A 12,493-nucleotide genomic window follows, 5' to 3' on the forward strand; every position below is an offset into this window, starting at 1 on the left:
CCACCACTTAAATCCACTGCTCGTCCTCCAGGACCGCCCTGTCACTCAAGGTACCCCTCAAACACATCCAGCTCCGTGTCCGTGTCATATGGGACAGAGGCCGGGTCGGACAGCACCCCGAGGTCCACCAGCGCCTGGTCCATGTCCTCAGGCAGAAACACTATCCCCACATTCAGGACGATGTACTCCATCAGAAAGGCATAGTAGAGGATCAGGACGTTCACAAAGAACAGGCCCAGATAAAACATATATGGGAGTTCGTCCAACAGCGATTCTACCGAATCAAGCTGGGCATAAATTGGATGTGTCATAGAAATGGGTTCCTGCGTTTGTGCGGGGCCAGGATGTGGCGGACTGGAGTTGCTGGTGTCACCGTTAAAAATCTTTGTGGGGTGATGGGGCTGGGGCGTCCATTTCGGCTCGTCCCGACCTGCAAACAGTGATAGAGAGGGAGCTTGTGAAGTGCTACTTTATCTGTGCGGCCTGGAAGAAAAGAAAAGCAACACAGGTAGTCTTATGGGCGTAGCGTTCATAGCTAATAATAACCGAGGGACGGTATCAAAATATCATCTGAGCTAGCTCGACGCATTCTTGACATTGGTTCTTTGGGTTTGCGGCATTCACGCCATGCCAGCTGGCTACGGCTAAAAACAGTAGCATGCAACGCTAGAGGAAACCAACGCGAGCATTTCTACAAGCGAACAGTCTTTTCTTGTACACACACCAGTGACGGAAAACACCAAAACTCACGCAAACACGCTTCTCCCGATGTTTTTCCAGCTAAACGTCCCTTCAAACACTCTTGCCAACTGCATGAAAACAGTCCTCGCCACAAACCGACATCTGAAGCCTCGGCCGCTGATTGGCTCGTCGCTGGACAAGCTCTGCTGTGATTGGTCGTCGAAGGTGTCACTCGTCTTCGAGAGGACGCGTCGCGCGCTTTTAAACGTCACCGCCGACACCGGAAGTGACTGTTGTAGTTTTGGTCCGCTCGCTCTTCTGTGCTGTGTCACGAGTCGACCGTGGGGAAAAGAACTCCAACTCCCAGACGAACCAGACCCTAAACCTGTTACGTAATAACCCCTCAGCGCCGCTATCGCCGCCTATCACCTTCTGTTTGCTAAGTAGCTATCTGTACGGGAAAGTGGGTGTAATGGACAGACACGGACACTAACCTGAGCGAAATAACGCGCCTGGCAATACATTACCCCCCCCCCTCCCCTTTAAAACCGCAACCATGTTTGGCCGGTCACGGAGCTGGGTTGGAGGACAGGGGAAAACCAAAAACATCCACTCCCTGGACCATTTGAAGTGAGTAGCTAGCATTAGATACGCTAACGTTAGCCGCTGTGATAACTGGGTGACAACGACTGTCAGCGTTATCGTTAGCCCAGGTGTTAACAGCTGGAAGAGCTGTGGCTGACCAGCTGCAGATGATGTCCAGGAGATGTCTAGTCAGCTAATGCAATCTGTGGTTGCTGTGTCGTTTCTTTTCCGCTTGGGGAGGTAGATAGGTGTTAGGCTAGCTTGTAATTGTTAGCTTCAGAGTGAAAATCCACCCTAAAACAGGATTGTAGTCTCCTAAATGTTCTTATAACTGTATAAAGGGAAAGTGGAAGCATCAAGAATCCTCAAGTGTGTAGAGTTATTCTGGCTCATTAGACCTTAGTGCTGGGATTTAGTGAGTCCATATAGTTGTCCCACCTCAACAAGTGACAGACAGTGAGGGAGAGCTCAGTCTGAACACACCCTTCACATCAGGACAGTGTATGGGCTTTAACTTGGTGGTTGTTACATTACACTATGTGTCTCTAGATCACTGCAGTCTGCTGTGACGTTTAAAGACGGATGTGTATTCATCAATTAAAACTGAGCTGTGCATTCACCACTTTTTTTCCCAACGCCTTCCCTTCATTCACGTCCCTCCATCAGGTATATGTACCATGTCCTGACTAAAAACACCACAGTGACGGACCACAACCGGAACCTTCTAGTGGAGACCATCCGCTCCATCACAGAGATCCTCATCTGGGGGGACCAGAATGACAGCTCTGTGTTTGAGTGAGTACCCATGTCTGTTACGCTCAATCCCTATTGGAGCGACTACTATGTAGATGTGACGCCTGCATGGGAATCAAGGTGACAGCTTGTTTGTATATGAATCTCCATTCGTAAAGGTTTGCTAATTGTGCACATGCTTTGTAACCTCTCTTTCATGCATTGGAACAGATGCACACTTTGTAAACTAATGGAGTGTGCATCTTCAAAGAGACCCTTGAGGGCAGTCACAGAAGATTGCTCCTCAGTGATTTTTACTAATCGTGTCTGATCACCTGATATGGAGATGTTTGAACAGGAAAACTTGAAAAGATTATAGCTCACATAAATGGATAATCATACTCTGAAAAGACTCCTACCCCCTTCTTTCTATACAGTTTGTTTGTTAACAACTGAGCCACCCTGCTGCTCTTCTAAGTAAAGCTGTGTCAGTATATTAAAGATATTCCTGATTTTCTTTTTTAACACACTTGCGTGGAATATTAAATATTTGTATTAAATTCAAATCTTGTAGATGTAAATATCAAAATAAACCTTAATGTAAGCAGTTGGCTTGTTGTAAAGTATTAGACAGCCACTTGTTGTGTGTGTTTTATCTAGTTGAGATGCAGTATAATGTTGCCAGAGAACGTCTTTTTATTCTAAACCACTGAAGCATTTTAGTCATTTCTGGGGAGTCAAGCACATGAGACCGTAGTCCTTTGTTTGGTTTTTTTAATCAGGAGAAAGTCTGCAGTTAGTGCTGCATGTCATCACCTCTATCTATCTATTTCGCCATCTCTGGCTATATCATGTGAAACAGGAAATGGCTTTGCAGAGCACAAAAGCCACAGAGTATGCTAAAAGCGTACTTGGTGCTATCAAGAAACCCGTAGAATAAACATGGGCATTAATGGTCACTCCTCATTTTCTAGGCTGGTAGCTGTATTTTGTAGTCATCGGCTGTAGAAATGTTTCTCAGACAACTCTTACTAAAAAAACTGATCTTTAGGTTAGAAAATAACACTAATAGCACTGGAGGACTATAAGTCTGTATTTATTGTGTGGTAGCTAGAGTAAGTCAGTCTGAGGTCTGTTCCAGTGAACAGTAGCTTGAAATGATGACCTTTTTTTTAAAGATACATTTTTGGCACATTGCTTTTTTTTAGATGTGAGAGTTTAGATGCAGACAGGAAACATGGGGGAGACGGAGAGCAAGGTGTAAATGACACGTTGGTGGTGTGTTATGCATCTTAGCCACTCGTCCACCAGGATGCTGCGAAAGACGAACATTTTTCTTTTAGATGATTATGTTTTAAGATCAAGTAATGATGAATTGTATCCTGTGTGTGTGTGTGTGTGTTTGTGTGTGTTTAGCTTTTTCCTGGAGAAGAACATGTTTGCCTTCTTCCTGAACATTCTGCGTCAGAAGTCGGGTCGCTATGTTTGTGTCCAGCTCCTCCAGACCCTCAACATACTGTTTGAGAACATCAGCCATGAGACTTCTCTGTGTAAGTATTCGAATCAACACTGATATGAAAAACTAGAAACGTAATGCATTGCAATACAGTAACCCTGCAACAAAGGATACATTTCTCTACAAGTCTTTTATTTAGTCTTTTATTTTTTGAGACTGCAGCATTATCAGTTTGTGTGATGACTCATTTCTGTAGCATGAGTTTTGAGGTTTTCTTATATAATGCACTCCTGTTGTATTTAAATGTGTTTATATTATATATCAGAACATCTTACTACATAAATATTTTTGTAGTTTGTTCAAGTAAATAAATAAATTAGAGCTGAAAGAAGCTTTAGTCTGGATTCAAAGTGAGCCATGAAGTATGCCCATTACACCTATTACAGAAATGTTGCATTGGATTGCTCTAAAATGTACAATGTGAACATGCATACATGTCTTTTTGTAGGCTAAACAATGCAAGGCACGTTGCTCTGCTTTTCTTTGCAGGAATATACAGAGCCTTAGAAGCCTTCTGCAGTCTTGCTGTTGCTAGGCAACCAAAGACTCAGCAGATGATACACTGTCAGTCTTTACAGTGGGCTGATGTCTTATATAAAGTAGGTGAGGTTTGCATTTTGCTAAATTCCACAGGTATTGCGAAATGTCCGTTGTGGCAGAGTGTGGAATGAAGTCTTGACTTCTGTGCACAACTGTGACTGCAGTAGTCCAACTTCACTGATGTGATGATAGCAGAGCAACAAAGGAAGTAGTGCAGTGAAGCAATCCACTCTCAGTTTTAGGTGTTCAGTGTGCTCTTCTACAGTCACTGGGCTCCTAGAGAGAGATTGTCAGCAGTTCACAAAAAAAGCCATCATCGTAAAGCATTTGCTGTGTGAACAAACCTGATCAAGTCTCCTCTCCTCTCCTCACCTCAGATTACCTGTTGTCCAACAACCACGTGAACTCCATCATCGTCCACAAGTTTGACTTCTCGGACGAGGAGATCATGGCCTACTATATCTCCTTCCTCAAGACCCTGTCTCTTAAACTCAACAACCACACCGTTCACTTTTTCTACAATGAGGTGAGGCCGCGGGGGGGCGGGGGGGCATAGAGCATCTTTCATTCTCTGCCAACAACTTTTATCGTGCACTCTCTTTGACAGACATAGAGGAAGGAAGGAAGGAAGGAAGGAAGAGATGAAAGATGAGAGGCTTTCATTTGCATTTTGTGCAAGTTGACCTGTGTTTGTACTTAATTAGACTACTTCTATTCACCACATTGCTTTCTTTCTACCCAACACATTTCCCCTGTCAGAACGTCAGCTTCCTGTGTAGATTGTAGTTGTAGTTGATTGAGCTGATCTTGTTCACAAGGCATCTTTCTCTTCCCAAGTGTCAATGTTACCTTTTATTTAAGGGAACGTTATATTTATTATAACAGTGCAAAAAAAAAAAGATCTGGTGTGGTAATAGATGGTATAACAATAGAATACTGACCACCTGAATAATCTCTGATGATGTTGTTACCCTTCATTGTTTCAGCAGTGATTGTAGTCCTTCCTTTGGCCTGTGTGTGCTGGGGAAAGTTATTGGTGTACTGTTGATGGTAGCTTTACCCCTGAAGCCAAAACCAGACCCAATGTGTAGATCTGAGAGTATTTATGTATGCGGTTAAAAAACCCATAGCAAATCTTATCTTATTTTAGTTTCACTTTACTTTACTTCATTTATGGATGAGCAAAAAAAGTAAAACCAGCTGCAAAGGAAGACATTTCATAAGCAGGCAAATCATATTTAAAATACTAAATAACCTAATTGAATCCCCCCCCACAATTTACACTATTGCTCTTTATACTTAATTTCCCACTTTGTATATTATTATTCATTTATAATTTATTGATCTGTAGTTTATTCTCCTCCAGATGGCGCTATTGGATAGCTGATTACTGTAGCCTCATCAGTTCCTGTCAGATCTACACAAGTTACATTTTTAAGAGCAGAGGACACACTCTTGGTTTGGGTTTGGTGTCAGGGTCGTGTTTCTTCATTTGCTGTGACCGCTTGCTCTCCCACCCTCAACCGTGATTGGCTGGAGGTCGCAGTGACTGAGGAATGTTTGGGTAGAGGGTCAGGCCCTGGCACAGAGAGAGAGGACTGTAAGATGCAGAGCTGCCGGTTTGTCATTTGTCAAATTCACCAAGTGCAGCATGCTGATATGTTAACGCGTCTGGACCTTGGTCCACAAGGTTACTGAGCTATTTGTTTACTGATGGTGGAGTAATTCTCCTTCTTTAGTACACTAATCCTGTAACAGCTCAAAATAACTTCTCAGTATTCACCCAGCCTGTATTTCTGTAAAAAGAAAACAATGTCCCAACTTGCACTTTAACATTTGTAGATTTATTTCTCAGTTAAATAGACAATTAAATAGCCAGTTAGCTACTCTCATTCTGTCCTTTCCTAGTTATCTGTGATACTGCCTAGAATTTCTGTCTCCACTAGCTGCTTTCTCTCTCTCTCTGTGGTCGTTTTGTGGCCTTAGAGCGGCGGTGCAATGCTGTGCCTTGCTCACCGGCGCCCCCCTCTCTGTCTCCCACACACAGCACACTAATGACTTTGCCCTGTACACCGAGGCCATTAAGTTTTTCAACCACCCTGAAAGCATGGTCCGCATCGCAGTCCGCACCATCACACTCAACGTCTACAAAGGTGAGTGTCAATAACACGCATGCGCACATGGTAACCGCACACACACGTGCGCATACACACACGCACACCCATACACACACACACACACACACACACACGCACTCACTCACTCACGGGATGCTGGGACTGCCTACCGCCTCTCTTTGTACTCCTTCCCTCCTTCTTGCTGCTGCTTCTGGTGCATGAGCATGACTAACAGGTAACGCTGTAACAGACACACACAAAAACGCAGTCTGCAAAATCTTTTAGCCTTTTTTAGCCCTTGTTTCCTTCTACGTTATGTAATTTATCATTATTCTAGTATTAAAAAAGTGGCTTTCTGGAAGTGTGATGTAGACTAAAATATACATTTTAAAGGCCCCATTTAACACGGTTCTTTTATTTATTAACTTTTTCAAATTAAAATGAGTTCATTATTCCCAGCAACCTGTTACTAGTAAAATAATTTCAAGTATCTTTTAAGCAGGTCTGAGGACAGCTACATCTGAGTACATTTTGATTCTACAGTAATACCACCATCTGTCATTAGCCACACATATTATCTAATGATATCCCAGTCAGCAGGTCTATGATACTAGAATTCAGCAAATATTTGCCCAGAATCTGACAGTTGAAAGCTGTTGAAAGCCAGCTGAAATTGCAGAACTACAGATATATGTAGACATGCTTACAGTTCAGACTCTATATAGAGCAAGATCTGGCTGTAACCCTTGAAACTGTCTGGCATTCAGCCAAGCCACTTTGAGGGATCATTTGTTATATTGAGGACAAATTAAGGGTTTTATTCCCTACTGTGAAATACTGATTCAAATAATCACTTTATCTTATTGTATATCTTGTTATCGCAGTAACATCTACCGTTACTTAAATCAGATAGTTGCCCTTGGTTTTGTTTATGGTGTAACAGGCCAATTGTGATGCAGTGTATGTAGTTATGAGGATATCCAGCCAGCATCAAATATCAATCAATAATTAGATACATTTGCATTTGTATAATTAAGGTTGGATGTAAATAGTGTACATGCTATACATTTTTACCCATAATTTTCTTTTTTTTAGTTGCTCACAAATTACAGCTATAATCCATGTCCCATCTTATCATTATTAGTTTATCTTGTATTACTTGTTTTGTCATCCAAAATTGTTGCAAGTGTAAAAATAAATACGAACTCAGTCATGTTTACACACCGACTACTAAACTTTCTTCCGCCGTTAAAGTTTTCCAAACAGATTAGATTATCTGCAGGGTTTTTTGCACGAGTCAGACGAGGACAGCAAACAGCAGCTCAGCCTCTTGTAGCCGCAGTGCCAAGTGCAAGATGCATGCAGAGAGTGGCATCTACCTGTGGAGGAACCTCCAGTGGAGAAAAGCAAGGGAAGAAATGAGGGAGGAGAGAGAGACAGAGCGACAGCAGGATCAAACAGCTCCTTTATCAGCAAGTGAAACTCCCTGGACCCAATATTTCCTTTTTCTTTCAGAATAACGAATAGAATAATAAAACGCATCGGACTCACTGTGCAAGGTTTCTATGCATAATGATTTTAATTGTTTTACTTTTATACATACAAAGAGATTTAGAAAAGTGACATAATGAAAATAATCCTGAATTTGCCAACTAATGCATAAAATTAGTTTCTTAACTATACATTTAAAAGATATATCCTCTACCAGCACATCAACATCCCCCACTGGAGGAACAAATGCACTGGACTGTGTCTACACAAAGATTCCTCACAGATACAAAGCCCTCCCACATCCCCATTTTGGTTTATCGGGCCATATTTCCCTGCGTCTCCTGCCAACATACACCCAGCTGATGAGAAGGGTCAAACTTTAAGTTAAAAACTGTTAAAGTGTGGACAGATAGAGCTAGAGCAGTTCCACAGGAATGTTTTGAGTGCACAGGCTGGCACATGTTTCCAGCGGCTGCTACCCATTAAAACCACATCAATCTGGAGGACAATACATCATTAGTGACATCACACATCAGCAAATGTGTTGATGATGTGGTCATCACAAAGGCAATAAAATCATTCCCCAACCAGATGAACGTTAGGATGAATGAAGAGGTGAGCATTCGTGTCCAGAGCCAAAAAAAAGCTGCCTTTCTGTCAGATGACAAGGAAGCATACGGCGGCGCCAGAGCAAGACTGAAAGCTGCCATCGAAGAGGCAAAGCGGAGGCACCAGCGGACTGGAGAGAGACCTCAACACCAACAACACCAAAGACATGTGGCAGGCAATCAAAAACATCACAGGCTGCAAAATCAGGAGCTCCCCCATCCTGTGTGAGACTCCAGATGAGCTAAACACATTTTATGTTTTTATTTGATCTCCTCAACAAAGAGCCGGCGGTAAAGTTGACTCCGCCTCCAGAGGATCAGCCGCTGACAGCATCCACAGAGGCTGTGAGACAAATCCTGCTGAGAGTGAATATGACTTAAGCTGCAGGGCCTGATAATATCCCTGGCCGTGTACTAAAAACATGTGCAAATCAGCTAGTTGTTGTCATTACTGGCATTTTTACCACATCACTGTCACACTTCCTATCTGCTTCAAGACAGCCACCTTCCGCTGCCGTATCACCACACCTAAAAACAGCTTCTTGCCACAGCCCTCTCAGGCTGTGAGATAAATCAATATTAAATTCTTCCTCAACAATTCATCATACAGATTAATATATATATATCTTTTTTATGACATTTATTGTTTATTATTTTTAGGGAGCTATATCTGAATTTCATTCTCCAACCTAGTGTTGTAAATGACAACAAAACAACCTTGAATCCTTCATATAATCTATATATGTTGGACATTATGATCCCGTAACATATAAATCAGCAGAAAACTTGTTGAAATTATTATTTTCTTTAACCCATGTACCTTAGAAAGCAGCTCAAAGGTTTAAACTTCAATTGAACTGAACCCTGCGTGTGTGTAAAGCCCAAGGTTCAGCATCACCGCCTCACTGATCTCATGTGCACATATTAACTAACTATAAAGAAACTAACTCTTCAGCAGGTCCACCCTACACAGTCACAGCATGCAAAGTCGTTGATCCCCCCCCTCACCCAAAAACCTTCTACACATTAACCCTGCAGTTTTTTTCAAAAGAAACTTCCTATGGGTGCAGGAGCAGCACAGCATTGATGCTGTGAGTCTGTAAACAACGGGATAAGAGGTTATGTTGCTTTTCTGCACTGTGCTGCGTCAGCCTCTGCTTCTCCTTCCTGCCGTCTCCCAGGGTTCAGAGCTTGTCACTGTCACTCCGGGGGGAGGCGGGTGGTGCATTTAGTGGCTTTGGCTTTTCTCCGCATATCATGCTTCTCTTCACTATACATAACATTGCCTCAACATATAGTCACTACAACATATCAACTATGGCGTCCCGTCTGTCTCCGTACCCGTTTGTCTGGTCCTGCATGTTCGCTTTGCACCGTACAACTTTGTGTCTGATGGCGTCCATAAAGCCTTGATTCTGTAACTCCCAGCACTGACGTCATTACACTTAGCACAACTTACTTTAACCACAATGAAAATACAAGTCATTTTAATATGAAGTAACCTGGTGGTGTGGGTGATGCATCATTGATGGGCTGGCAGTGTGCTATGCTGTAGTAAGGAATCCTGTCAAAGACGGAAGCATCAACTTAATGCAGCAAATGTGACTGATGGCTTTTTCCCACCATCTGAGAATTGTCAGGGGACCACACAGAACATCTATAAACTGATGTACAGGCAGAGACGCTGCTGTAATGCTAAATATTGATTGCATTGTGATTGTATGCAGTGACACCTCCCTTGCTGATTTAATTACTTTTTAAATGAACCCACGACTTAAATACTTGCACAACAGTGTCATAACACTGAAAATGGGTCCGTACATTGCAAACTTTATTTTTTTTTAGCACTATAATGTTCAACATGTCACTGTTTGATGCTTCCTACTGATTCCTTTGGGTCACACACACTGCAACAAATGACAACCTGGAAAAGGATTTTAACCGGCATCAAGACTCATTAAGCTGGGTCAGGATATTTTAGTCATTATGTTGTGTTGTGTTATGTTTTCCCTTGTAATGTAGCTTGTTTTTGAGGAAACTGCTTGTTTCAGTTTTCTCATACACATTTAAAAAGCAATGTTAAATCCTGGTTAAAATGTTTAGGTAACAGACAAACTCCTTTGCCAGATGTGCCATTGTTTGCAGTTTTATTTATTAAGATACCTGCGGGGTCCCTCCCAACCTCCACCCCTCCACAGTCGCCCCTTTACTCACATTAACCCTGTGTCTGTTTCCCCCTCTCCCTCCTCCTCCTCCTCTTCAACAACCACTCCTCTTCCTCTCCTTGTCTCTCTCCTCCTCTCCCTCCTCCCTCTGCGCGCCCCATCTGCCTAACGCCAGTTTCATGTAAGTTGGTTCCATTCATTCAGTCTTATTCTTAGGGCTGGGTATCCTTAAAACATGTGTTTTGTTTTTGTTTTTCCTTATACAGTTTCCAGTTGTTCACACGCTACACTGATGCAGATACAATTCTACAATTCTAAGTGTTAAATTAGCCTGTAAGCAAGTCAGTGTTTTACTAAGTTGGCTGATTTTCATCAGTACAGTTGCTGTTAATCTATTGTCTTGTATTGCTTGCAATATCTCAAATTTTTGACACATTTTTTAATGATTTAGCATCACACATTACATACCAGTGTTTGTTGATACCCAGCTCTATTTGTTCCTAACGATGTATTTGTTGTAAATGTACTGGTATGAATATCCTTGCAGTTCTTGTTCTTGTAAACCATTCTGTATCACCTACCCACATACATGCAGAAACCCCTGCATGCCTTTTTACATTTTATTTTCTTTGGGTTAATTGTTCCCCAGGCTTAATTTCAGCTGAGCCCCACATGTTGGTTGTTATTTTGGTGATGGGTTTGACAGTTTTAGCCACTGGTTATTTAGTCAGTATCTCCCCCGGCTTTAATTCTCAGTTGATCCACTAATAGACTAAGCTGGTATTACACTGTGACTCTTGAGTAGTGGCAGCTTGAGAATCGTCAGTTTCTGATCTTATGTAATTCATTCATGGGATTTGGCTGACCATTCACCACCTGTCCCAGTTTGACTGGTGTGGATTGACATTGACATCAGCTTTTATTTGCATTTGAACAACTACATGAGGCAGTGGAAATACACAAGGACTGTTCACATTTCAAGTCATTCACAGAGCAGAACTATCCTAAATTTCCTCTCAGATATTTCCTGTGATTGTCTAAACTTTGTGGTTTCCGCCGAAGTGCCCTGTGTGTTAAAATGCAGTAGGCTCTGCTCTGTAGTTTCTCTATTGCTGTTCTTGCAGCGTGAATTTGAGGACACAGGACGCTTATTCTCTTTGAGCCTCCTGTCCACTCAGATATAAGGGCTTTTATACTTGTACAGTATTAAAAGAGTACTCCACCGATTTAGCATTGCGCTCCTTTAACACTGACAGACTCACAATGGATAGAGCAATTTCAGCAGAACCAGCAATATTGTCTTTTATATGCATTACATGCATTCTTATTTCACAATGCAACTCAACCGCAGACAGTTGGCTCAGAGGTCTGCGTAGTGGCTGATATAGCCTTGAGCTGCTAGCTTTAAGCAGCTCACTTCTTTCTCTCCACACCTCCAGATTTTTTTCTTTTTTAGCCCCAACTGATGCTGACTTCCCTCTGTAGCTACAAAAGGCTTTAAGCAACTTTTTACACATTATTACTACGCAGTAGTATTTTTCAAGACCTATAAACACACTGGAATCAGTGGAGTTTCCCTTTTACCTTTAAATGTATTAACATTACACTATGACTAATGCTGTGAATACTACTTATACATAGTTGGACCAAATCTGGCTAAGATCTTGCTTATGTCTAAAGATTACTGATCTTGAGAGAGCGTCTCCTGACACACTGATGAGCGCAGACTCAGATCACAGGCTTAGATCAAACCAACAGAAAATCCTTTTTTTCTGTATTACGAGTAGCCCCTTTCACACTGTTTCAGTCTGAAATTGAACCGCCTTTCCTCTAAATCCCACTCCAATAATATTCCCTTTATATTGTATTAACAATGGATTGAATGGACCAAGTCATGTACTTAATTTGACTTAACGTGGTTGGTTAATTTTCTTAATTTGTCTCTTAGTTTTAATGTTTTGTTTGGTTTTTTTTTAAATCATATTTAACTGTCACATTCTGGTAATTCTTCAGGGTCACAAAGTGTATGTACATATGAGTATGTGTGAGTGAGTGTGT

The 12,493-nt window shown here is 41.9% G+C and overlaps 2 protein-coding genes across 5 annotated transcripts in view; one reads left to right on the forward strand and one right to left on the reverse strand.

Annotated features, from left to right (window-relative positions):
* Window positions 1-6: 6 nt before the first annotated feature.
* On the reverse strand, window positions 7-905 carry dexi (Dexi homolog (mouse)). The gene is made up of 2 exons (XM_035655415.1): window positions 751-905; window positions 7-430 (listed from the first exon to the last, which is right to left on the reverse strand). The coding sequence occupies exon 2, from the start codon at window positions 309-311 to the stop codon at window positions 42-44; it is 270 nt and encodes an 89-aa protein (XP_035511308.1). The 5' UTR covers window positions 312-430; window positions 751-905; the 3' UTR covers window positions 7-41.
* A 138-nt stretch (window positions 906-1,043) lies between these two features.
* The window catches only part of clec16a (C-type lectin domain containing 16A), a gene marked incomplete at its 3' end in the record, with an annotated part of 37,666 nt that continues 26,216 nt past the window's right edge, over window positions 1,044-12,493 (forward strand). For 2 of the 4 annotated variants that reach the window (XM_035655411.1, XM_035655413.1), the window contains 6 exon segments: window positions 1,044-1,311; window positions 1,933-2,061; window positions 3,415-3,548; window positions 4,432-4,580; window positions 6,102-6,207; window positions 10,611-10,616. In XM_035655411.1, coding sequence (XP_035511304.1) covers window positions 1,238-1,311; window positions 1,933-2,061; window positions 3,415-3,548; window positions 4,432-4,580; window positions 6,102-6,207; window positions 10,611-10,616 — 598 coding nt within the window. 4 annotated transcript variants of the gene reach the window in all.

The sequence above is a fragment of the Morone saxatilis genome, unplaced genomic scaffold (genome assembly GCF_004916995.1).
Source record: "Morone saxatilis isolate NCDOM2014 unplaced genomic scaffold, NCSU_SB_2.0 Contig14, whole genome shotgun sequence".
NCBI classification, from domain to species: domain Eukaryota; kingdom Metazoa; phylum Chordata; class Actinopteri; family Moronidae; genus Morone; species Morone saxatilis.

Excerpts from the sequence above, each read along its gene's own strand:
- dexi (XM_035655415.1), bottom strand. The coding sequence starts at position 311 with ATGACACATCCAATTTATGCCCAGCTTGATTCGGTAGAATCGCTGTTG.